General features: G+C 41.2%; 1 protein-coding gene across 1 annotated transcript in view; it reads left to right on the top strand.

Moving 5' to 3' along the window:
• Positions 1-24,197, top strand: part of LOC137334756 (probable G-protein coupled receptor 139) — a 30,931-nt gene extending 6,734 nt beyond the window's left edge. Inside the window, exon 3 of the mRNA XM_067999693.1 lies at positions 23,299-24,197. Coding sequence (XP_067855794.1) covers positions 23,299-24,197 — 899 coding nt within the window. The remainder of the gene's footprint in view (positions 1-23,298) is intronic.
• Positions 24,198-24,601: the final 404 nt, after the last annotated feature.

Genomic DNA, 24,601 nt, shown 5'->3' with positions numbered 1-24,601 from the left:
ATCCAGAGATGGCACTAGAATTTACAGGGGTTCCAGAAACAGTACTAATATTCACAGGGTTGCAGAGATTGTACTAATATTTAAGAGGTTACAGAGGCGTTGAAATATCAACAGTGGATCCAGAGACGATATTAATATTTAAAGGGGATCCGGAGACAGCACTATCATTACCCGTGATCCAGAGATGGTATTAATATTTAAAGGGTAAACAGATACAGTACTAGAATTTACGGGGTATCCAGAGACAGCACAGATATTTACAGGGGATCCAGAGACAGTATTACTATTTAAAGGGATCAATAGATGAAAATAAAATTTGCACGAGGTCCAGGGACCCAGAGGCGATATTATGATTTACATGGCATCCAGAGACAGTTCTAATATTTACACGGGCTCCAGGCACGGCACAAATAATTACAGGGGATCCAGAAACGGTACTCATATTTATATGGGGTCCAGAGATGGTATTAATATTTACGGGGGTTCCGGTGGCGGTAATAATCTTTACAGGGTCCAGAGTCGCTATATATAATTACGGGGGTCCCAGAGACGGTGGCAATAATTATAGGGGATACAGAGACGGAAGTATTATTTACAGGGTTCCAGAGAGGGTTATAATACTATCAGTGGATCGAGAGGCGGATCTAATATTTAAAGTGGATCCAGAGATGGGAAGAGAATCTACAGGGGTTCCAGACACAAAACTAATATTTACAAGGGATCCAGTGTCGGTAAAAATATTAACAGTGGATCCAGAGACGGTACTCATTTTTACAGGGTATCCAGAGAAGGTACTAATATTTACAGGTGTCGCGGAGGCAGTGCTAATATTTAAACGAGATCCAGAGACTGTATTAATATTTACAGAGATGCAGAGACGATACTAATATTTACAGGGATAGAGAACGTTTCTGATATTTACAGGGGATCCAGAGACGGTGCTAATATTTACAGGAGATCCAGAGTCGGTACTTAGATTTACAGGGATCCAGAGACCGTATTAATATTTACATTGGATCCAGACACGATGCTATAATTTTATGGGGATCGAGAGAGTGCTAATACAGGGGCTAATAACAGGGTCTCCAGAGACGATACAAATATTTACAGGGGTCCAGAGACGCTATTGATATTTACAGCGATCCAGATTCGCTACAAATACTTGCAGCGGATCGAAAACGGTAATTATACTTACGGGGGCGGGGGTGGTCAGAGAAGCTACTCAAATTTACAGGGTTCAAGAGTCGCTACAAATTTTTACAGAGCTCCCAGATCAAGTGCAAACATTTAAACGGAATACAGAGGCGGAAATATTATTTAGAGAAGATTCAGAAATGGCTATAATATTAACAAGGGATCCAGAGATTGTACTAATATTTAAAGGGGATCCAGAGGCGCTACAAGAATTGACAGGGGTTTCAGAAACAGTACAAGTATTTATAACGGATCCAATGACGGTAAAAATATTAACAGTGGATCCAGAGACGGTACTAATTATTGTAGGATACCAAAAGACGGCACTAGTATTTGCAGGGGTTGCGGAGGCAGTGCAAATATTACAGGGGCTCCAGAAACGTTACTAATAATTACAGGGGATCCAGAGACGATGCTATAATTTAAAGGGGATCGAGAGACAGTGCTAATATTTACATGGAGTCCAGAGATGCTATTGATATTTACAACGATCCAGATTCGCTACAAATATATACAGGCGATCGAAAACGGTGATGATATTTACAGGTGACCCAGAGACGGTGCTAATATTTACAGGGTTCCAGAGTCGCTACAAATATTTACAGAGGTTCCGGAGAAAGTGGTAACATTTACAGGGGATACAGAGGCGGAAATGTTATTTACAGGGGATTCAGAGAAGGTACTAGAATTGACAGGAATTCCAGAAACAGTACAAATATTTACAGACGAACCAGAGATGGTAAAAATGTTAACAGTGCATCCAGAGACGGTACTAATTTTTAGAAGATATCCAGAGATGGTGCTAATATTGACAGGGGATCCAGAGAGAGTGCTAATAATTACACATGATCCAGAGACGATACTAATATTTGCAGGGGATCCAGAGACGGTACTAACATTTGCAAGGGATCCCTGAGACGGTACTAATATTTACAGAGGATCGGGAGATAGTGCTAATATTTACACGTAATCCAGAGATGGCACTAATATATAAATGGATCCGGAGACAGTACTAATATTAATAGGAGATCAAAAGTCGGTATTTTATTTACAACGGTCCAGAGACCATACTAATATTTACAGGGTAGCCATGAGGTTCGTAGGCCAGAGAGGGTATCCAGAGACAGTATTACTATTTACAGGTCATCCAGAGACGGTGCTAATATTTAAAGGGGTCCATAGACGGAACTAATATTTGCACGAGATCCAGAGAGTGATATTATTTACAGGGGTTCCAGGGGCGGTACTAGAATTTACAGGGGTTCTAGATACAGTACTGTTCTTTACAGGGGAAACAGGGATTGTACTAATATTAACAGGGGATCCAGGGACGTTAAAACTATTAACAGCGGATCCAGAGACGGTTCTAATATTTGCAGGGGATCCAAGAGGGTACTATTATTTTAAACGATCAAGAGATGGTAGTAATAATAGCAGGGCATCCAGAGACGTCATGAATATTTACAGAGGATCCGGAGGGTGTGCACGTGATTCAGAGGCAGTAATAATATTTGCAGGGGTCCCGGAGGCGGTACTAATATTTAAAGGGTATTATGAAAGTTTCTGATATTTACAGGGGATCCAGAGACGGTACTGATATTAACAGACGATCCAGAGTCGCTACTTATACTTACAGAGACTCCAGAATACTATTATATACAAGCAAACTAGACGCGGTTACTAATATTTAAAGGGATCCATAGGCAGAATTAATATTTGCACGCGATCCATAGCGCGATAATATTTACAGGGGACGCAGAGACGGTGCTAATGTTTACAGGGGATACAGAGACGGAACTAATAATTACCGGGTTACAAAATTAACAGGATATGCAGAGACGGTACTAATATTTGCAAGGGTTCGATAGACGGCACTAGAATTACAGTGGTTACAGGGGTACCAGAGAAGGTGACAATATTTACATGGGATTCAGAGAGGGTAAAAATATTAACAGTGGATTCAGAGACAGTGCTATTTTTTACAAAATATCCGGAGACGGTACTTATATTTACAGGGATGCCGGAGACAGTGCTAATATTTACAGCTGATAGAGAAGGGTGCAGATATTCACACGTGATCCAGAAACGGTACTAATATTTACAGGAGATCCAGAGTTGGCTCTTATATTTACAGGTCATCCAGAGACGGTACTAATATTTGAAGGGATCCATAGACGTTACTAACATTTACAGTTCGTCCAGACACCGTAGTAATGTTTACAGTGGGTTCCAGAGTCGGTACAAATATTTACATGGGTTCCAGAAAGAGTAGTAATATTCCTAGGAGATCCAGTGATGTAGCTAATATTTACAGGGGATCCAGAGACTGTACTATTATTTACGGGAGATCCAGTGTCGTTACCAATATTTAAAGGGATCCATAGACGGAACTAATATTTGCACGAGTTCCAGAGAGTGCTAATAGTTACAAGGGCTCCATAGACGGTACTAATATGTACAGGGGGTCCAGAGAAAGCCATTAATATTTACAGGAGATCCAGAGACTGCACCAATATATACAGTCGATGCTGATTCGGTACTGATAATTACAGGAGATCCAGAAACCGCACTAATATTTATAGGTCACCCAGAGACGGTACAAATATTCAAAGGGATTCATAGATGGACCTAATATTTGCACGACATCCCGTGAATGCTAATATTTGCAGGGGCTCCAGAGATGGTACAATTAATTACATGGGATCCAGAGATGGTGCTAATATCGACCACCTAGGTACCAACGACATAGTTAGGACTATGTAAAAAAAGAATCTGCTGACAGAGTTTGAGCAGCTAGGTACTAAATTAAAAAGCAGAACCACAAAGGTAATAATCATTGGATTATTACCTAAGCAACAAGCAAATTGGCATAGGGTCAATGGGATCAGGGAGGTGAATGTGTAGCTCAAAGATTGAAGTGAAAGAAGTGGGTTTCGATTCGAAGGGCACTGGCATCAGTACTGGAGAAAGAGAGAGCTGTTCCGTTGTGACGGACTACACCTGAACCGTGCTGGGACAGAGTTCTGGCGAATCGAATAACTAGGGAGGAAGATAGGGCTTTATACTAAATGGTGGGCGGGCGGGGGTTGGGGGGGGGGGTGCAGGTACCGGTGGAGATCAATCTAGAATGCTAAAGAAAAAAGACAAGGAAGCAGTACAGGAAAGTGATTGTGGTAAGGATAACCGGGATTGTGTCAGGTAGGGGCAGAGCGTACAAACAAAAGAGTGCACTAACCAATAGGGTCTGGGTAAGAAAAAATGGTATAAACACAATTAGGGCCATGGTAAAAAAATGTTAAAATATCTCAAAATGTTAAAAAGACAAATCTAAAGGCAATGTATCTGAATGCACAAAGCATTCGGAATAAGGTAGACGGATGAACAGCATAAATGAACGTAAATGGACACGATATAATTGCAATTACAGAGACATGGTTGCAGGGTGACCAAGGCTGGGAGATTAATATCCAAGATATTCGATATTTTGGAAGGACAGGCAAAAAGGAAAAGGAGGTGGAGTAGCGTTGTTAGTAAAGGACGAAATCTGAGAAATAGTGAGAAAGTATATTGGCTCAGAAAATCAAGATGTAGAATCAGTCTGAATGGAGTTATTAAGCACTAAGGGGCAGAAAACACAGGTAGGAGTTGTTTATAGGTCTCCAAAAAGTAGTGGTAATGTACGGGATTTGAATGAACAGGAAATTGAAGATGCAAGTAACAAAGGTACTACAGTAATGATGGGTGACTTTAATTTGCATATAGACTGGCCAAACCAAATTAGCAATAATACTGTGGAGGATGAATTCCTGGAGTGTGTACGAGATTTTTTTTTCAGACCAGTACGTTGAGGAGCCAACTAGGGAACAGGCTATCCTGTTTGATATTGTGCAATGAGAAGGGGTTAATTAATAATTTTGTTGTGTGGTGTCCTTTAGGGAAGAGTGACGATAACATGACAGAATTCTTCTTAAGATGGAAAGTGAAATAGTGCAATCCGAAACTAGGGTCATAAATCTATGCAAAAGAAACTACAAAGATATGAGGAGTGAGTTGGCTATGATAGTTTAGGGAGTTTCGTTGAAGGCATGACGGTGGATAGGCAATGGCTAACATTTAAGGAATGAATGCAAGAATTGTAAAAATTATACATTCCTTTCTGGCGCAAAAACACACAAAAAATGTCCCAACCATGGCTAACAAAAGAAATTAAGGGTATTATTGGATTTAAAGAAAAGTCATATACAGTTGACAGAAAAATTAGCAAACCTGAGTATTGGGAGCTATTCAGAATTGAGCAAAAAGGACCAATAGATTGATCAAGAGGGGAAAAATAGAGTATGAGAGCAAACTTGCAAGGAACATAAAAGTGGACTATAAAAGCTTCGACAAGCATGTAAAAAGAAAAATATTAGTGAAGACAAATGTCGGTCCCTTACAGTCAGAAACGGGAGAATCCATAATGGGGAACAAGGAAATGGCAGCGCAAATAAATACATACATTTGTTCTGCCTTCAGGGAAGGGGCCACAAATAACTTCCCAGAAATACTATGGAACCAAGGGTTTAGTGAGAAGGAGGAATTAAAGGAAATTAGTATTAGTACAAAAATAGTGCTTGAGAAATGAATGGGACTGAAAGTCGATAAATCTCCAGAGCCTGATAATCTGCATCACAGAGTACTAAAAGGTGTAACCATGGAAATAGTGGATGCATTGGTTGTCATTTTCCAAAATTCTATAGGTTATGGAACAGTTCCTGCAGATTGTCGGGTGGCAATTTTAACCCCACTATTTAAAAAAGGAGGGAGTGAGAAAACAGAGAACTACAGACCGGTTAGCCTAACACCAGTAGTATGGAAAATGCTAGATCGGATATGATAACAGGACACTTCGAAAATATCAACATGATTAAGCAAAGTCAACATGGATTTATGAAAGCGTAATCGTGTTGAGGATGTAACTCGTAGAATAGATAAGGGAGAACCAGTGGATGTGGTGTATTTAGATTTTCGGAAGGCCTTTGATAATGTCCAATATAAGAGGCAAGTGTGCAAAATTAAAACGCATGGGATTGGCGGTAATATACTGGAATGGATTGAAAATTGGTTAACATACAGGAAACAGAATAGGAATAAATACATCTTTTTCGGGGTGGCAGGCAGTGGCTTGTGGGGTACAATGGGGATCAATGCTTGTGTCCCAGCTATTCACAAAATATCAATGACCTGGATGAGGGAACCAAATGTAATATTTCCAAGTTTGCTGACGACACAAAACTAAGTGGGATTGTGAGTTGTGAGAAGGATGCAAAGAGGCTTCAAGGCGATTTAGAAAAGTTGAGTGAGTGGGCAAATACATGGCAGATGCAGTATAACCTGGATACATGTGAAGTTGTCCAGTTCGGAAGGATAAACAGAAAGGCAGAGTATTATGTAAATGGTGATAGGTTGGGGAATGTTGATGTAAAATGGGACCTGGGTATCCTTGTGCATCAGTCACTGAAAGAAAACATGCAGGTGCAGCAAGCAGTTAGGAAGGCAAATGGTATGTTGGCCTTCACTGAAAGAGGATTTGAGTAAAGGAGCAAAGATGTCTTAAAGCTGATATAGAGAGCATTGAGGAGACCACACCTGGAGTATTGTGTGCAGTTTTGGTCTCCTTACCTGAGAAAGGATGTACTTGGCATAGAGGGAGTGCAGCGAAAGTTCACCAGACTTATTCCTGCGATGGCAGGACTGTCATGTGAGGAGAGATTGGGTCGACTCGGCCTGTATTCACTGAAGTTTAAAAGAATATGAGCGGATCTCATTGAAACAAATACATTTCTGACAGGGTTAGACAGACTGGATGCAGTGACGGTGTTTCCACTGGCTGGAGGGTCCAGGACGACGGATCACTATCTCATGATACGGGGTAGGATATGAGGAGAAATATCTTCGCTCAGAGGGTGGTGAACCTGTGGAATTCTCTACCACATATGGCTTTGGCGGCCAAGTCGCTGAATATATTTAAGAAGGAGATAGATAGATTTCTAGACACAGACGGCATCAAGAGTGTCGGGAGAGTGCGGGAATTTGGTTTTGAGATAGAGGATCAGCCATGATTATAATGAATGGCGGTGCCTGCCTGAATTTCCAAATGGCCTACTCCTGCTCCTAATTTCTATGTTTCTATGTTTAAAACGGATACCTAGCAGATGCTAATATATACAGGTGGTCCAGAGACCGTATATATATATATATATATATAAGAAGGGTTCCAGAGTCGGTACAAATAATTATTGGGGTTGCAGAGACGGTTATAAAATTAGTATGGGATCCAGAGACAGTTCTAATATTTACAGGGGTTCCAGAAACAGCACTGGAATTTTCAGGGGTTCCAGAAACAGTATTAATATTTACAAGGGATCCAGGGATTGTACTTATACTTACAAGAGATCCAGAGGCAGTACTATTATTTAAATAGATCTATGGATTGAACTAATGTTTGCACGACATCCAGAGAGTTATAATATTTTCAGAAGATCCAGAGACGGTGCTAATGTTTAGACGGTCTACAGAGACGGAATTGTTACATAGAGAGGATGCAGATAGGGTTACAAAATTATCATGGCATACAAAGACGGGACTAATATTTACAGTGGATCCAAACGCTGCACTAGAATTTACAGTGGTTACAAGAACTGCACTGATAATTGCAGGGGTACCAGAGATTGTACTACTATTTATAGGGGATCCAGAGAGAGTAATAATATTAACAGTGGATGAAGAGACTGTGTTAATTTTTACAGGATAACTAGAGACTGTACTTATAGTTACAGCGGTTCCAGAGATGGTGCTAATATTTAAAATGAACCAGAGAAGTTGCTAATATTTGTAGGGAATCCAGAGACGCTATTAATATTTACAGCGGATCGAGAAGGGTGCAGATATTTGCAGGGAATCCAGAGAATATCATACATTTACAGGGGGTCCAGATAGGGTAGTTATATTTACAGGGGATTCAGGTACGGTAATAATATTAACAGGGGGTCCAGACACTGTACTAACATTCCAAGGGATCCAGAGACGGTGCAACTTTTTAAAAGGGATCTAGAGAGAGTAGTAATATTTACAGGGGATCCAGACACCATGCTAATATTTGCAGGTGATCTGGAGACTGTAATACTGTTTAAATTGTATCCAGAGACAGTACTATCATATACAGGGGATACAGAGTCGGTACTAATATTTATATTAGGTCCAGAGACGGCATTAATATTTACAGGGGTCCAGTAACAATAATAATATTTACTGCAGATCGCGAAACGGTGCTAATATATACAGCGGGTCCAGAGATGTTGCTAAAAGTTACAGAAGAGCCAGAGATTTTACTAATATTTATATGGATCCAGAGACGGTAATAATATTTACAGCGGACCCTAAGATGGTATTAATATTTGCAGGAGAACCAGAGACTAACATTTACAGTAGATCTAGAGACGATAGTAATATTTACAGAGTCTCCGAGGCAGTGGTAATATTAAAAGGGGATCCAGAGTGTGTAGTAATATTTACAGGGGATCCAGAGACAGAACTAATTTTCCAGGTGATCCAGAGTCAGCACTAGTGTTTACAGGGGATCAAAAACTCTACTATTATTAGCAGGGGATCCAGAGAAGGCAGAAATATTTAAAGGGTGTCCAGAGACAGTATTAATATTTACAGGGGTCCAGTGATAGAACTAATATTTACAGCCGATCCAGGGACGTTGCTAATATATACAAGGGGTCCAGAGACGGTGCTAATATCTGTAGTGCACCCAGAGACGGTACTAATATTTACAGGGGATACAGAGACGGTCTTAATATTAACAGCGGGTCAGAGACGGCACTAATATTTACGGGGGAAAAAGTACGGTTCCAGTATTTACAGGGGATCTGGAGACTGTACTAATATTGAGAGCGGATCCAGAGACTGTACAAATATTCTGAGGGGATCCAGAGCCTGTGCTACTATTTACGTTGGATCCAGAGAAGATACCGAAATTTAAAGGGGATACAGGGAATCCGGAGAAGGTATTAATATTTACAGTGGATCCAGAGATGCTACTAAAATTTTCAGGTGACCCAAAGGCTGTAGTAAAATTTACAGGGTCTCCGAGGCGGTAATAATATTAACAGGGGATCCAGAGAATGTAATAATGTTTACAGGACATTGAGCGATGGAACCAATATTTACAGGTGATCTGGAGACTGTACTAATGTTTAAAGGGGATCCAGAAATGGTATTAATATTTATAGGGGATGAAGGGACAGTACGGATACTTACAGGCAGACCAGAGACAGCACTAATATATACGGGGTGGGGGGGCTCCAGAAACGCTAATAATATTTATAGGGCTCTAGAGGCACTACAAATATTTACAGTAGTTCCAGAGATGGTAATAATATTCACAGGGAATCCAGAGATAGAACTAATATTTATGTCGGATCCAGAGATGGTAGTAATATTAACAGGGGATCCAGAGAAGGCACTAATATTTACAGGGGATCCAGAGACCGAACCAATATTTACATGTGATCTGGAGACAGTACTAATATTTACAGTCTACTCCGAGACGGTACCAAAATTTACAGGGGGTACAGAGACGATACTATTATTTACATTGGGTCCAGAGTCGGTATTAATATTTAGAGGGGGTCCAATCACATAAATAATATTATAGCACAACCAGAGACGGGGCAAATATATACAGCAGACCCAAAGATGGTACTAATATTTATAGGCGATCAAGAGACGGTAATAATAATCACACTAGGTCCAGAGACGGTACTAATATTTGCACTGATTTGTACCAGAGACGGTGCTAATATTCAAAGGGATCCATAGGCGGAAGTAATATTTGCACGAGATCCGTAGAGTTATAATATTTGCAGGGGATCCAGAGACGTAATACAATTTAGAGGGTTTCTAGAAACAATACTAATATATGCAGGGGAAACAGAGATGGCACTAATATTAACAGGGAAACCGGATTCAGTGCTAGTATTTACACGTGATCCAAGACGGTACTGATGTTTAAAACAATCCAGATACCGTACTAATATTTGTAGGGGATCCAGAGACACTGCTAATATTTACAGGGGATCCAGAGACACTGCAAATATTTACAGGGGATCCAGAGACGGCACTATTATTTACAGTGGATCCAGAGATGGCACTAATATTTACAGGGGATCAAGAACATTTCTGATATTTACAGGGAATCCATAGACAGTGCAAACATTTGCAGCGAATCCAGAGACGTTACAATATTAACAGGCGATCCAAAGACGGTACTAATTGTTACAGGGGATTCAGAGACTGTACTAATATTACAGGAGATCCAGAGTCGGTATTTATATTAAAAGGATCAAGAGACCGTACTAATATTTACAGGGTATCCAGAGACGGTACTAGAATTTTCAGGCGATCCAGAGACAGTACCAATATTCACAAGTCATCCAGAGTTGGTACTAATATTTATACGTGAACCACAGACAGTACAAATATTTAAAGAGATCCAGAAACGGTACAAATATTTACCGGAGGTCTAGAGATTGTACTTATATTTACAGAGGATTCACAGACTACTAATATTTGCAGGTGATCCAGAGACGGTACTAATATTGACAAGGGGTAGGTAGACGCTGCAGATATTTACAGGGATCCAGTGGCTCTACTGAAATTTACAGTTGATACAGTGTCGGTATTAATATTTACAGTGGATCCATTGACCGAACTATTATTTACAGGAGATCCTGAGACTGTGTTTAAATTTATTGTGGATCCAGAGACGATACTAATATTTAAAGGCGGGTGAGAGATGGTACCAATATTTAAAGGGTGTCAAGAGATGTTACTAATATTGACAGGGAGTCCAGAGACGGTACTAATACTAAAGGGATTCCATGGACGAAACTAATATTTAGAGTGGATCCAGAGACGGTACTATTAGTTGCAGGGAATCCAGAGAATGTACTAACATTTACAGGGGTTCCAGCTAGGGTAGTAATATTTACAAGGGATTCAGATGCGGGAATAATATTAACAGGGGATCCAGATACTGTACTAAAATTTGCAGGGGCTCCAGAGACGCTGCAACTTTTTAAATAGGATCCAGAGACAGTAGTAATATTGACAGGGGATCCAAAAACCATGCTAATATTTAAAGGTGATCTGGAGACGGTAGTAATATTCATAGTGTATCCAGAGACAGTACTAACATGTACAGGGGATACAGAGACGGTACTAATATTTATAGGGGATCCAGAGACGGTAATAATATTTACATTGGTCCCAGAGGCGGCACTAATATTTAGAGGAGATCCAGAGACTGTCCTAACATTACAGTGAATCCAGAGACGGTAATAATATTAACAGCGGATCCAGAGAATGTAGTCATATTTGCGGGGGATCCAGAGACGTAACTAATATTTACAGGTAAAGCAGAGTGGGCACTTGTGTTTACTGTGGATCCAGAAATGGAATTAATATTTTCATGGTATCCAGAACGGTATTATTATTAACAGGGGATCCAGAGAAGGTACAAATATTTAAAGGATGTCCAGAGAGTGTATTAGTATTTCCAGGAGGTCCAGTGTCAATACTAATATTTGCAGCCGATTCAAAGACCGTAATAATATGTACTGTGGGTCCAAAGAAGGCACTGATATTTACAGGTGATCCAAAGACGGTTCTAATATTTTCTGGGGTTCCAGAGACTGCACTAATATTGAGAGCGAAACCAAAGACGGTACAAATACTCTGAGGGGATCCAGAGCCTGCGCTGTTATTTACACTGGATCTAAAGAAGGTAATGATATTTAAAGGAGATCCAGAGACATTAGTAATATTGACAGGGAATCCGGAGAAGGTACTAATATTTATAGTGCATCGAGAGACAGTAGTAATATTTACAGGTGATCCAGAGACAGTAGTAAAATTCACATTGTCTCCGAGGTTGTAATAACATAAACAGGGGATCCAGAAAATGTAATAATATTTACAGGAGATCGAGAGATGGTACCAATATTTACAGGTGATACAGAAATGGTACTAATATTTATAGGGGATCCACAGTATGTAGTAATATTTAGAGGGGATCCAGAGGCGGAACCAACATTTGCACGTGATCCAGAGACGGTACTAATGTTTGCAGAGCACCTGGAAATGGTATTGATATTTACAGAGAATCCAGAGACGGTACCAATATTTATATGGAATCCAGAAATGGCAATAATATTAAGAGGGAATTCAGAGACGGCACTAATATTTACAGGGGATCCAGAGAAGGAACCAATATTTACATGTGATCCAGAGGCAGAACTAATGTTTACAGAGGATCTAGAAATAGTATTAGTATTTACAGGGGATCCAGAGACTGCACTAATATTGACAGGATATCCAGAGACTGTACTTACAAGTAAAGGAATCTATAGATTTTTGAACGAGACCCGGAGACAGTACTAGAATTTACCGGGGATCCAGGGAAAACAGAGGTGCTGATATTAACAAGGGATCCATCTCTGGATCTGCAGTGGATCCAGAGATGGTGCTAATATTTACAGGGGATGAAGAACGTTTCTGATATTTACAGGGGATACAGAGACGTTGCTAATGTTTACAGGAAATTTCGGGACGGTACTAATATTAACAGGCGATCCAGAGTCGACACTTATATTTACAGGATATCCAGAGAGAGTACTACCATTTACAGGTCATCCAGGGACGGTACTATTATTTAAAGGGATCCATTGCCGGAACTAATATTTGCAGGAGATCCAAAGAGTGATAATATTTACAGAAGACCCAGAGACGATACTATAATTTACTGGATATCGAGCGAAGGTACTAATATTTAGTGCGGATCCAGAGACGGTACGAATATTGACGGGTGTGTTCAGAGACGGTAATATTATTTTCAGGAATATGCAGATCAATGTGAAGTTATCCACTTCGGAAGGAAAAACAGAACGGCAGAGTATTATTTTAATGGTGATATATTGTGGAATGTTGATGTACAAAGGTACCGAGGTATCCTTGTACATCAGTGACTGAAAGCAAACATGCAGGTGCAGCAAGCAGTTAGGAAGGCAAATGTTATGTTGATCTTCATTGCAAGAGGATTTGAGTACAGGAGCAAGGGTGTCTTACTGCAGTTATACAGGACTTTAGCGAGACTACACCTGGAGTATTGTGTGCACTTTTGGTCTCCTTGCCTAAAAAGGATATACTTTCCATAGAGGGAGAGCAGCGAAGGTGCCACTGATCCCTCGGAAGGCAGGACTGTGGTATGAGCAGAGATAGGGTCAGCCTGTATTCAACTGAGCTTAGGAGAATGAGAGGGAATCTCATTGAAACATATAAAATTCTGACAGGGCTAGACTGACTGGATGCAGGGAGGATGTTGTCCCTGGCTGGGGGGTCCCAGAACCAGGGGTCACAGTCTCAGGATACGGGGTACGACATTTAGGACTGAGATGAGGAGAACTTGCTTCACTCAGAGGGTGGTGAACCTGTGGAATTCTCTACCACAGGAGGCTGTAGAGGCCAAGTTACTGAATATATTTAAGAAGGAGCTAGATAGATTTCTAGGCACAAAAGGCATGAAGGGGCATGGGGAGAGAGCGGGACTATGGAATTGAGATAGAGGATCAGCCATGATCATTTTGAATGGTGGACCAGGCTCGAAGTGCCGAATGGCGTACTCCTGCTCCTATTTACTATATTTCTTTGTTTCCATGACTCCAGAGACGCTTCACATATCTACAGTTGACCCAGAGACGGTGCTAATATTTACAGAGGATACAGAGAATGAACTATAAGTTACAGAAACAGTACTGGTATGTACTGCTGTACCAACGATGGTACTAATATTTACAGGGGATCCAGAGACGGTAAAAATATTATCACTAGATTCAGCAATGGTACTAATTTTTGAAGGATATCCAGAGACGGTACAATATTTACAGGGAATCCGGAGACAGTGCTAATATTTATACGTCGTCCAGAGATTGTAAAATTTAAAGGGATCGTGAGACGGTACTAACATTTGGAGGGAATCAAGAAACGATACTAATATTTACAGGGGATCGGGAAGGGTGCTGTTATTTTCAGAGGATCCAGAGACGGTACTAATATTTAAAGGGAACGATAAATGGAAGTAATATTTGAACGAGAAACAGAGAGTGTTAAAATTTACAGGGGCTCCAGAGACGGTACAAATAGTTAAATGTAATCAAGAGACGGTACTAATATTTAAAGTTGGTCCAGAGACGTTAAAAATAGTAACTCTGGATCCAGAGATGGCAATAATCTTTACAGGATATCCAGAGGCAGTACTAATATTTACAGGGGAGGCGGATACAGTGCTAATATTTACACGTGATCCAGAAGCGGTACAAATATTTGAAGAGATCCAGAAACGGTACTACTATTTACAGGGGATCCAGAGACGGTAATAATAATCACATGGAATCCAGAAATGATATTAATATTTACAGGGGATCTACAGACGGTACTAAGATGTATATTGGATCCAAAGACGATGATAATATTAATAGGCGATCCAGAGACGGTACTAATATTTACAGGGCATCCGGAGACAGGGCTAATATTTACACGTGATCCAGAGATTGTGCTAATATTAAATAGCATCGCGAGACGGTACGAATATTTGGAGGTGATCCTGTGACGGTACTAATACTTACAGGGGGTCGAGAAGGGTGCAGATATTTACAGGGGATCCAGAGACTGTGCAAATATTTACAGTGGATCCAGAGACTGCGCTGATATTTAAAGTGAACCATCGACGGAACTAATATTTGCCCGAGTTCCAGAGAGTGTTAACATTTAAAGGGGCTGCAGAGACGGTACAAATACCTATATGGGATGCAGAGACTCTACTAATACTCGGCTCCTCCCGATATCCCCAGCATTACAGAAGCCACTCTTCAGCCAATTCGATTCACTCCACGTGATATCAAGAAACGGCTGAGTGCAATGGATACAACAAAGACTATGGGCCCCGACAACATCCCAGCTGTCGTGCTGAAGACTTGTGCTCCAGTACTAGCTGCGCCTCTAGCCAAGCTGTTCAAGTACAGCGACAACACTGGCATCTACCCGACAATGTGGAAAATTGCCCAGCTATGTCCTGTCCACAAAAAGCAGGACAAATCCAATCCGGCCAATTACAGCCCCATCAGACGACTCTCAATCATCCGCAAAGTGATGGAAGGTTTCATCGACAATGCAGCCAAGCATTACTTATTTACCAATAACCTGCTCACCGATGCTAAGTTTGGGTTCCGCCTGGACCACTCGGCTCCAGATCTCATTACAGCTTTGGTCCAAACATGGACAAAACAGCTGATTTCCAGAGGTGAGGTGAGAGTGACACCCTTGCCATCAAGGCAGCATTGCACCGAGAGTGGCACCAGGGAGCTCCAGTAATGTGAATCGGGGAGGGAGGGGGGCGGGGAAGTTCTCCAGTGGGTGGAGTCATGCTTAGCACAAAAGAAGGTGCAAGTGGTTGTTGAAGTCTAATCACCTCAGCCCCAGAACATTGCTGCAGGAATTCCTCAGGGCAGTGCCCTAGGCCCAACCATCTTCAGCCGCTTCATCAATGACCGTCCCTCCTTCAAAAGGTCAGAAATGGGGATGTTCGTTGATGATTTCACAGTGTTCAGTTCCATTCGCAACTACTCAGATAACGAAGCAGCCGTGTCCGCATTCAGCAAGACATGGACAGCATCCAGGCTTGGGCTAATATGTGGCAAGCAACTTTAGTGCCAGACAAAAAGAGAGAGTCTAACCACCTCCCCATGACATTCAATGGCATTACCATCGCCGAATCCCCCACCATCAACATTCTGGGGCTCACAATTGACCGGAAACGTAACTGGACCAGCTACATAAATACTGTGGTGAAAAGAGGCTGGGTATTCTGCGGCGAGTGACTCACCTCCTGACTCCCCAAAGCCTTCCCACCATCGACAAGGCACAAGTCAGGAGTGTGATGGAATACTCTCCACTTGCCTGGATGATTGCAGCTCCAAAACACTCAAGCAGATCGCTGCCATTCAGGACAATGTAGAACGCTTGATTGGCACCACATTCACGACCCTAAACAATCACTCTTTCACAACTGGCGCACCGTGGCTGCCGTGTGCACCATCTGCAGGATGCACTGCAAAACTCGCCAAGGCTTCTTCGACAGCACCTCCCAAACCCGCGAACTCTATCACCTACAATTACAAGGGCAGCAGGCACATGGGAATAACACCACCTGCAAGTTCGCCTCTAAGTCACACACCATCCTGACTTGGAAATATATCGCCGTTCCTTCATCCTCGCTGGCCTGAAATCCTGGAACTCCCTACGTAACAGCACTGTGGGAAAACCTTCACCACACGGACTGCAGCGGTTCAAGCAGGCGGCTCACCTCCACCTTGTCCAGGGCAATTCGGGATGGGCAATACATGCTGGCCTTGTCAGCGACGCCCACATCCCATGAACGAATAAAAATAAGTTGTCCTGAGAGAGTAAAAATAGTAACTCTGGATCCTGAGACGGCACTAATCTTTACAGGATAGACAGAGGCGTCACTAATATTTACAATGGAAGCGGATACATTGCTAATATTTACACGTAATCCAGAGACGGTACAAATATTTAAAGAGATCCAGAAACGGTACTAATATTTGCACGGGATCCAGAGGCAATACAAGTATTTACAGGGGATCCAGAGACGCCGCTAGAATTTACAGGGGTTACGGAAGCAGTACTAATAATTAATTTCAGGGGACCAAGAGATGGTACTAATATTTACAGAGTATCCAAAAGCGGTAAAACATTGACAGTTGATCCAGAGACTATTGTTTAAAGGCATCCATCGATGGAACTAATATTTACTGGGGTTCCAGAGAATGTAGTAATATTTACACTGGATCCAGAGACGGTACTAATATTTACATGGATTCCAGTGACGGTAATAATATTAACGGGGATCCAGAGACGGTACTAATATGTCGAGGGGCTCTCTAGGCCATGTTAATATTTGCAGATGATCCGGAGGTGACACTAATATTTACAATATCTCCAGAAACGTAACTAAAATTTACAGTGGATAAGGAGACGGTACTAATATTTACATTGGGCCCAGAGGGTTCCATTGACAGTACTAATATTTACAGCAGATCCAGAGACAGTGCTAATATATAAAGGCGGACTAGAGACGGTGCTAATAATACTGGGAACCCAGAGACGGAACTAATATTTAAAGGGAATCCAGAAACTGTACTCATATTTAGAGCGGATCCAGAGAAGGTGCAAGTATTAGCAGGGGATCCAAAGTCCGGATCAGTTATAAAGTCAGTTATATTGGATCCAGAGAAGGTACTGATATTTACAGAGGATCCAGAGAGGGTACAAATATTTATCGGGGATCAACAGATAGTACTATTATTAACAGGAGATCCGGAGTTGGTGCATATATTTACAGGGGTCTGGAGATCTTACTAATATTTACGGTCCAAATATTTACAGGTGAATCCAGTGACAAGCTAATCCTTACACGTGATCGAAGACAGTCCCAATACTTAAAGCGATCCAGAGACGTTATTAATATTTGCAGGGGATTCAGAGCCGGTACTAATATTTACTGTGGATTCGGAGACAGTGCTAATATTTCCACGTGGTCCAAGATGATGCTAATATTTAAAATGATCCAGAGGCGGTACAAATATTTGCAGGGGATTCAGAGACGTTATTAATATTTACAGGGGATCAAGAACGTTTCTGATATTTACAGGGGATCCAGCGGCATTGCTAATATTAACTGGCGTTCCAGAGTGGGTATTATATTTACAGGGGATCCATTGACAGTACTAATATTTACAGGTCAGCCAGAGACGGAACTAATATAAAAAGGGATCAATAGACGGAGCTAATATTTGCACGAAATCCAGAGAATTATAATCTTTACAGGGGATCCAGAGATAATACGATAATTTACAAAGGATCCGGAGACTGTACTAATATTTATTGGTCATCCAGAGACGGTACTCATATTTAAAGGGATCCAAATATGGAACTAATATTTGCACGAGATCCAGAGAGTGCTAATATTTACAGGTGCTTCAGAGTCGGTGATAATATTTAGAGGGGCTTCAGAGACGGTTCAAATAATTAAGTAGGATCCACTGATGGAACTATTATTTACAGAGGGTCCAGAGAGGGATAGAAAATTAGTAGGGGATCCAGAGACCGTCCCAATATTTACAGGGGGTCCACAGACAGTACTAGAATTTTCACGGGTTCCAGAAACAGATACTTAAAAGGGATGCAGAGACGGTAATAATATTTACAGTCGGTACAGAGACGGAACTAACGATTAGAGGGGATCCAGAGGCTGTATTAATATTTAGAGCGGATCCAGCGACAGTACAAATATTAGTAGGGGACCAGAGTGTTTGTGAATAGTTACATTGGATCCAGAGAAGGTGCTGATATTTACAGGGCACTAATATTTAAAGGGGTCCCAGAGACCTTGCTAATATTGACAAGGAGTCCTGAGACATTGCTAATATTTAAACGAATTCCAGAGACGAAATTAATATTTACAGTTGATCCAGAGGCGGTACTAATATTTAGTGTCTCCAAGATGGTAACAATATTAATAAGGGGTCCAGACAATGCAGTAATATTCACCGGGGATCCAGAGATGGAACCAATAATTATAGTGGATCCTTAAACGGTACTAATATTTCCAGGAGGCCCAGAGACGGTACTTATATTTAAACGGATTTCAGAGGTGTACTAATATTTACAAGCGATCCAGAGACAGTACTATTATTTAAAGGGGATCCAGAGACAGTAATAATATTTACAGGGGATCCAGAGACGTTAGTAATATTGACAGGGGGTCGATAGACGCTGAAAATATTTATAGGGATTCAGAGACTCTACTGATATTTACAGTTCATCCAGAAACGGTAACAATATTTTAACAATATATCCATTGACCGAACGAATATTTAGAGGGGATCCAGAACGGTGCTGATATTTACAGGGTATCCAGAGACTGTACTTAAATTTATTGTCGATCCAGAGTCATTGCTAATATTTAAAGGGGATCGAGAGACGTTACTAATATTGGCAGAGAGTCCAGAGACGGTACGAATATTTGCCGGGAATCTAGACACTGTACTAACAATTACGGGGGATCCAGATAGGGATGTAATATTTATGAGGGAATCAGTGACGGTAATAATATTAAAAGGGGATCCAGAGACGTACTAATATCTTCAGCAGAGCAAGAGATGGTACTAATATTTATATGGGATCCAGAGATGGTTTTAATATTTACATGGGAATCAGGGACGGTAGTAATATTTACGGTCTAGACAGAGTAGATAGAGAGAAACTGTTCACATTGGCGGAAGGGTCAAAAACGAGAGGACATAGTTTTAAAGTGATTGACAAAAGAACCAAATTTGACATGAGGAAAAACTTCTTTACTCAGTGAGTGGTTAGTTTCTGGAATGCAATGCCCGAGGGGGTGGTGGAGGCGGATTCAATTATGGCCTTCAAAAGGGAACTGGATAATTACTTGAAAGGCAAAAGTTTGCAGGGCTACAGGGATAGGGCGGCGCAATGGGTCTAGCTAGATTGCTCTTGCAGAAATATGAGATTTACAGGTGATCCTTGGACGGTACCAATAGTTAAAGGGGTCCCAGAGACGCTACCAATATTGACAAGGAGTCCGGAGACCGCGCTAAAATTTAAACAGATTCCAGAGACGAAAATATTATTTAGACTGGATCCAGAAGTGGTACTAATGTTTACAGTGTCTCCGAGACCGTAACAATATTAACAGCGGATCCAGAGAATGCAATAATACTTACCGGGGTTCCAGAGACGGAATCAATAATTACATGCGATCCAGAGACGGGGGATCCAAGGACGGCAGTAATATTTACATCGGATCCAGAGACGGTACTAATATTTACAGGTGATCCAGAGACGGTACTAATATTTACAGGGGATCCAGAGTCGTTACTAATATTTACAGGGGACCTAGATGCAGTATTAATACTTACCGGTGGTCCAGAGACGGCACTAATATTTACAGGGAATCCAGAGACGGCACTAATATCGAAAGGGGGTCCAAAGATGATAGACATCTTTAAAGGGGATCCAGAGACTGTACTCATATTTACAGATATCCAGAGACGATAATAATATTGATAGTGAATCCAGAGACGGAACTAACATTAACACGGCATCCAGACAGGCTTATAATATTAACAGGTGATCCAGATAAGGTACCACTGTTTTCATGGGATCTAGACACTGTATTAGAATTTACAGGGGTTCCAGGGACAGAATTAATATTTACAGAGGATCCCGAGATGTTAACGATATTAGCAGCCGATCAGGAGACGGTACCAATATTTGCAGGAGATTCAGAAATGGTACTAATATTTATAGGGGATCCGGAGACAGTCCTAATATTTACAGTGCGTCCAGAGACGGTATTAATATTTAAAGGTTGTCCAGAGATGGAACTAACATTTGCAGGTGACCCAGAGAGGATTATATTATCAGGGGTTCGAGAGATTGTAATAATATTTACAGCCGATACCGAGATTGTACTAATATTGAAAGGGGATCGCGAAACGGCACAAATATTTAAAGGGGATCCAGAGACGGTACTAATATTTACAGGAGGCCCAGAGACGGTAATAATATATACAGTGGGTCCAGAGACGGTAATAATATATACAGTGGGTCCAGAGACGGAACTAATGTTTGCAGGGGATTCAGAGACAGTACTAATACTTGGAGCGGATCCAGGTGACGGTACAAATATTATTAGGGGATCCAGAGTCTGTGCTAAATGTTACATTGGATCCAGAGAAGGTCGTGATATTTAAGAGGGATCCATAGACGGTATCAAAAGTTAAAGTGGTGCCAGAGACGTTGCTAATATTGACAATGAGTCCGGAGACGGTATTAATATTTAAAAGGATGCCAGCGGCGAAGGTAATATTTACAGTAAATCCAGAGGCGGTACTAATATTTACAGGGTCTCCGAGATGGTAACAATATTAACAGAGAATGCAGAGAATGTAGTAATATTTACAGGGGATCCATCGACGGAACCAATATTTACAGGCGATCCAGAGACGTTACTAATATTTACAGGGGATATAGAAATGGTACCAATATTTACAGCGCATACAGAGACGATACTAATATTTACAGGGGATCCATAGACGGAACCAATATTTACAGGCGATCCAGAGACGTTACTAATAATTACAGGGGATCCAGAAATGGTACCAATATTTACAGCGCATACAGAGACGATACTAATATTTACAGGGGAACCAGAGACGGTACTAATCTTTACAGTGGATCTAGAGACGGTACTAATATTTACAGGTGAAGCAGAGACTGTACTAATATTTGTAGGAGATCGAGTGACGCTACTAATATTGACAGGGGACCCAGAGATCGTATTAATATTCACAGGCGATCCCGAGACGGCACCACTATTTACAGGTGAAGCAGAGACGGTACTATTATTGACAGGGGGTCCAGAGATGGTAGAAATCTCCAAAGTGGATCCGGAGTCTGCACTCATTTACAGGTGATCCATAAACGGCAATAATGTTTATAGTGAATCCAGAGACGAAACTTCTATTTACATATAATATTAACAGGTGTTGCAGATAAGATACTACTGATTTCAGGGGATCCAGACACTGTGCAAGAATTCACCGGGGTTCCAGAGACATAATTAATATTTAAAGGGGTTCCTGAGATGTTAACGATATCAGCAGCCGATCCAGAGACAGTACTAATATTTGCAGGAGATTCAGCGATGGTACTAATATTTGCAGGGTGTCCAATGAGAGTACTAATATTTACAGGCGATCCAGAGGCGGTATTAATGTATCCGGGGGTCCAGAGGACTGCGATAATTTAGACGGGATCCAGAGACTTTGGTAATGTTTATAGATGATCCAGATACGGCGCTAATATTGACAGGTGTCCAGAGATAGTAGAAATCTCTAAAGTGCATCCAGAGGCTGTACTCATATTTATAGGTGATCCAGAAACTGTAATAATAATTATAGTGAATCCAGAGACAGAACTAATGTTTATACAGATTATAATATTAACAGGTGATCCAGATAAAGTACTACTGTTTTCACAGGATCCAGACACTGTACTAGAATTTACAGGGGTTCCAGAGACAGAACTAATATTTAAAGGGGATCCTGAGATGTTGCCGATATTAACAGCCGATCCAGAGACGGTACTAATATTTGCAGGGAATCCAGAGATGGTAGTAATATTTACAGGGGATCCAAAAACGGTCCTAATATTTACAGTGGGTCCAGAGACGGTATTAATAGTTACAGGAGTCCAGTGACAGTCCTAATATTTACAAGCGATCAAGAAACGGTGTTAATATATCAAGTGGTCCTGAAGCGGTACGAATATTTGGACGGGATCCAGAGACTTTACAAATATTTATAGGTGATCCAGAGACGGTAATAATATTTACAGTGAGTCCAAAGATGGAACTAACAATTACAGGTGATCCAGAGAGGATTATATTATTAACAGGGAATCTAGAGACTGTATTAATATTTATAGCAGATCCAGAGATTGTACTAATATTGAGAGGGAATCCAGAGACGTACAAATATTTAAAGGGGATCCAGATATACTACTAATATTTACCGGAGATCCTGGGACCATGCTGATGTATACAAGGGTTCCAGAGACGGTACTAACATTAACATCAGATCAAAAAACTGTACTAATATTTACAGGGGATCCAGAGACGTCACTAATATTTACACGCAATCCAGATGCGGTACTAATAGTATATGCGATCCAGAGGCTGTATTAACATTTACAGGGAATCCAGAGTTGTTAATAATATTTACAGAGGATCCAAAGATGGTATTAATATTTACAGTGGATCCAGAGACGGTATTAATTTTTACATTGGGTCCCAGGTTGATGTATAATTTCCCTGTTTATTTCCCTTTCTTACAGTTAACCTATTGACGATTGTGATCCTGTCTCGGGGAAAGTGCGGTCTCTCCAAATGTGTCACTCGTTACCTGGTGGCGATGGCTGCGGCGGATCTACTGGTCGTTATCATTGATCTGATACTCAGGCAGATTCCGATTACTTATAAGAGGCAGTTGTTTTTTCTGAGGTACGTCCCCATGTGTAATATCCACGCCGTCCTGCTTTATGCAGTCACAGACTGTTCTGTCTGGTTCACCGTCACTTTCACCTTTGATCGATTTGTGGCCATTTGTTGCCAGAAGCTGAAAACTAAATATTGCACCGAGAAAACGGCGACTTTGCTTCTGGGAACAATAGGTTTGCTGAGTTGTGTGAAGAACACTTTCTGGTACTTCATGTATTCTAGTTCGTATAATCTTGCCAATGACCCCTGGTTTTGTATGGTACCAATCAGTGTCATGCAATCACGGGTTTGGGGAGTAATCGAGCTCCTTCATAATATCTTCACCCCGGGGGTCCCATTTGTTCTAATTCTGCTGCTCAATGCTTTCACCGTCAGAAACATTTTAGTGGCCAGCAGGGCCCGCAGGAGACTCCGGAGCCGCAGCAGTGGGGAGAGTCCCAGTGACCCAGAAATGGACAGCCGAAGGAAATCCATCATTTTACTATTTGTTATATCAGGGAACTTTATACTATTATGGGCAGTGTTTATGGTGTTTTACATATGGAACCGAATGCTGTGGTCGCAGTATGTGTTTGTATATCTACCTGACTTTCTAATGGAATTGGGATTCATGCTTCAGCTCCTGAGTTGCTGCACAAACACTTGTATTTATGCCGTGACACAGACTAAATTCAGAAAGCAGTTAAAGAATATGGTGAAATATCCCTTTACTGTAATTGTTAAATTCATCAAATAATTAGAAGATCTGAAGAATTTCTCAGAGCAGATTCAGTTCTGTGCCGTACTGTGTCCGATCCTCTCTCCAGCAGGCCACGGTGCTGCAAACACTATGTATGCATTCTGCAATCACTGAAACCTTTATAAACTGAGGATATTTATCAATTTTAACGCATTTCTAAAAGTTTATATCTCTTGCAAGTACAAGTTGTAAAATAATATCTGGTTACTAATCGCGCCAAATGTTTGACCATGTTGCAGTAAATAAAATGTAATAAAGTAAATGGGAGGACAAGTAGAGGTGGTTCCAGGTGTGCAGGTGTCGGTGACACGTGTGTTAATGGGGAGAACAGTGAGTAGTGAAGTCCACACACTCAACACCCCCTCCCCACAAAAACACACCCCTGGGGAAAACAGTGAGTA

The sequence above is a fragment of the Heptranchias perlo genome, chromosome 2 (genome assembly GCF_035084215.1).
Source record: "Heptranchias perlo isolate sHepPer1 chromosome 2, sHepPer1.hap1, whole genome shotgun sequence".
Taxonomy (NCBI): domain Eukaryota; kingdom Metazoa; phylum Chordata; class Chondrichthyes; order Hexanchiformes; family Hexanchidae; genus Heptranchias; species Heptranchias perlo.
The sequence above is the reverse complement of the archived record's forward strand: the minus strand, read 5'-3'. Positions and strand labels throughout refer to the sequence as shown.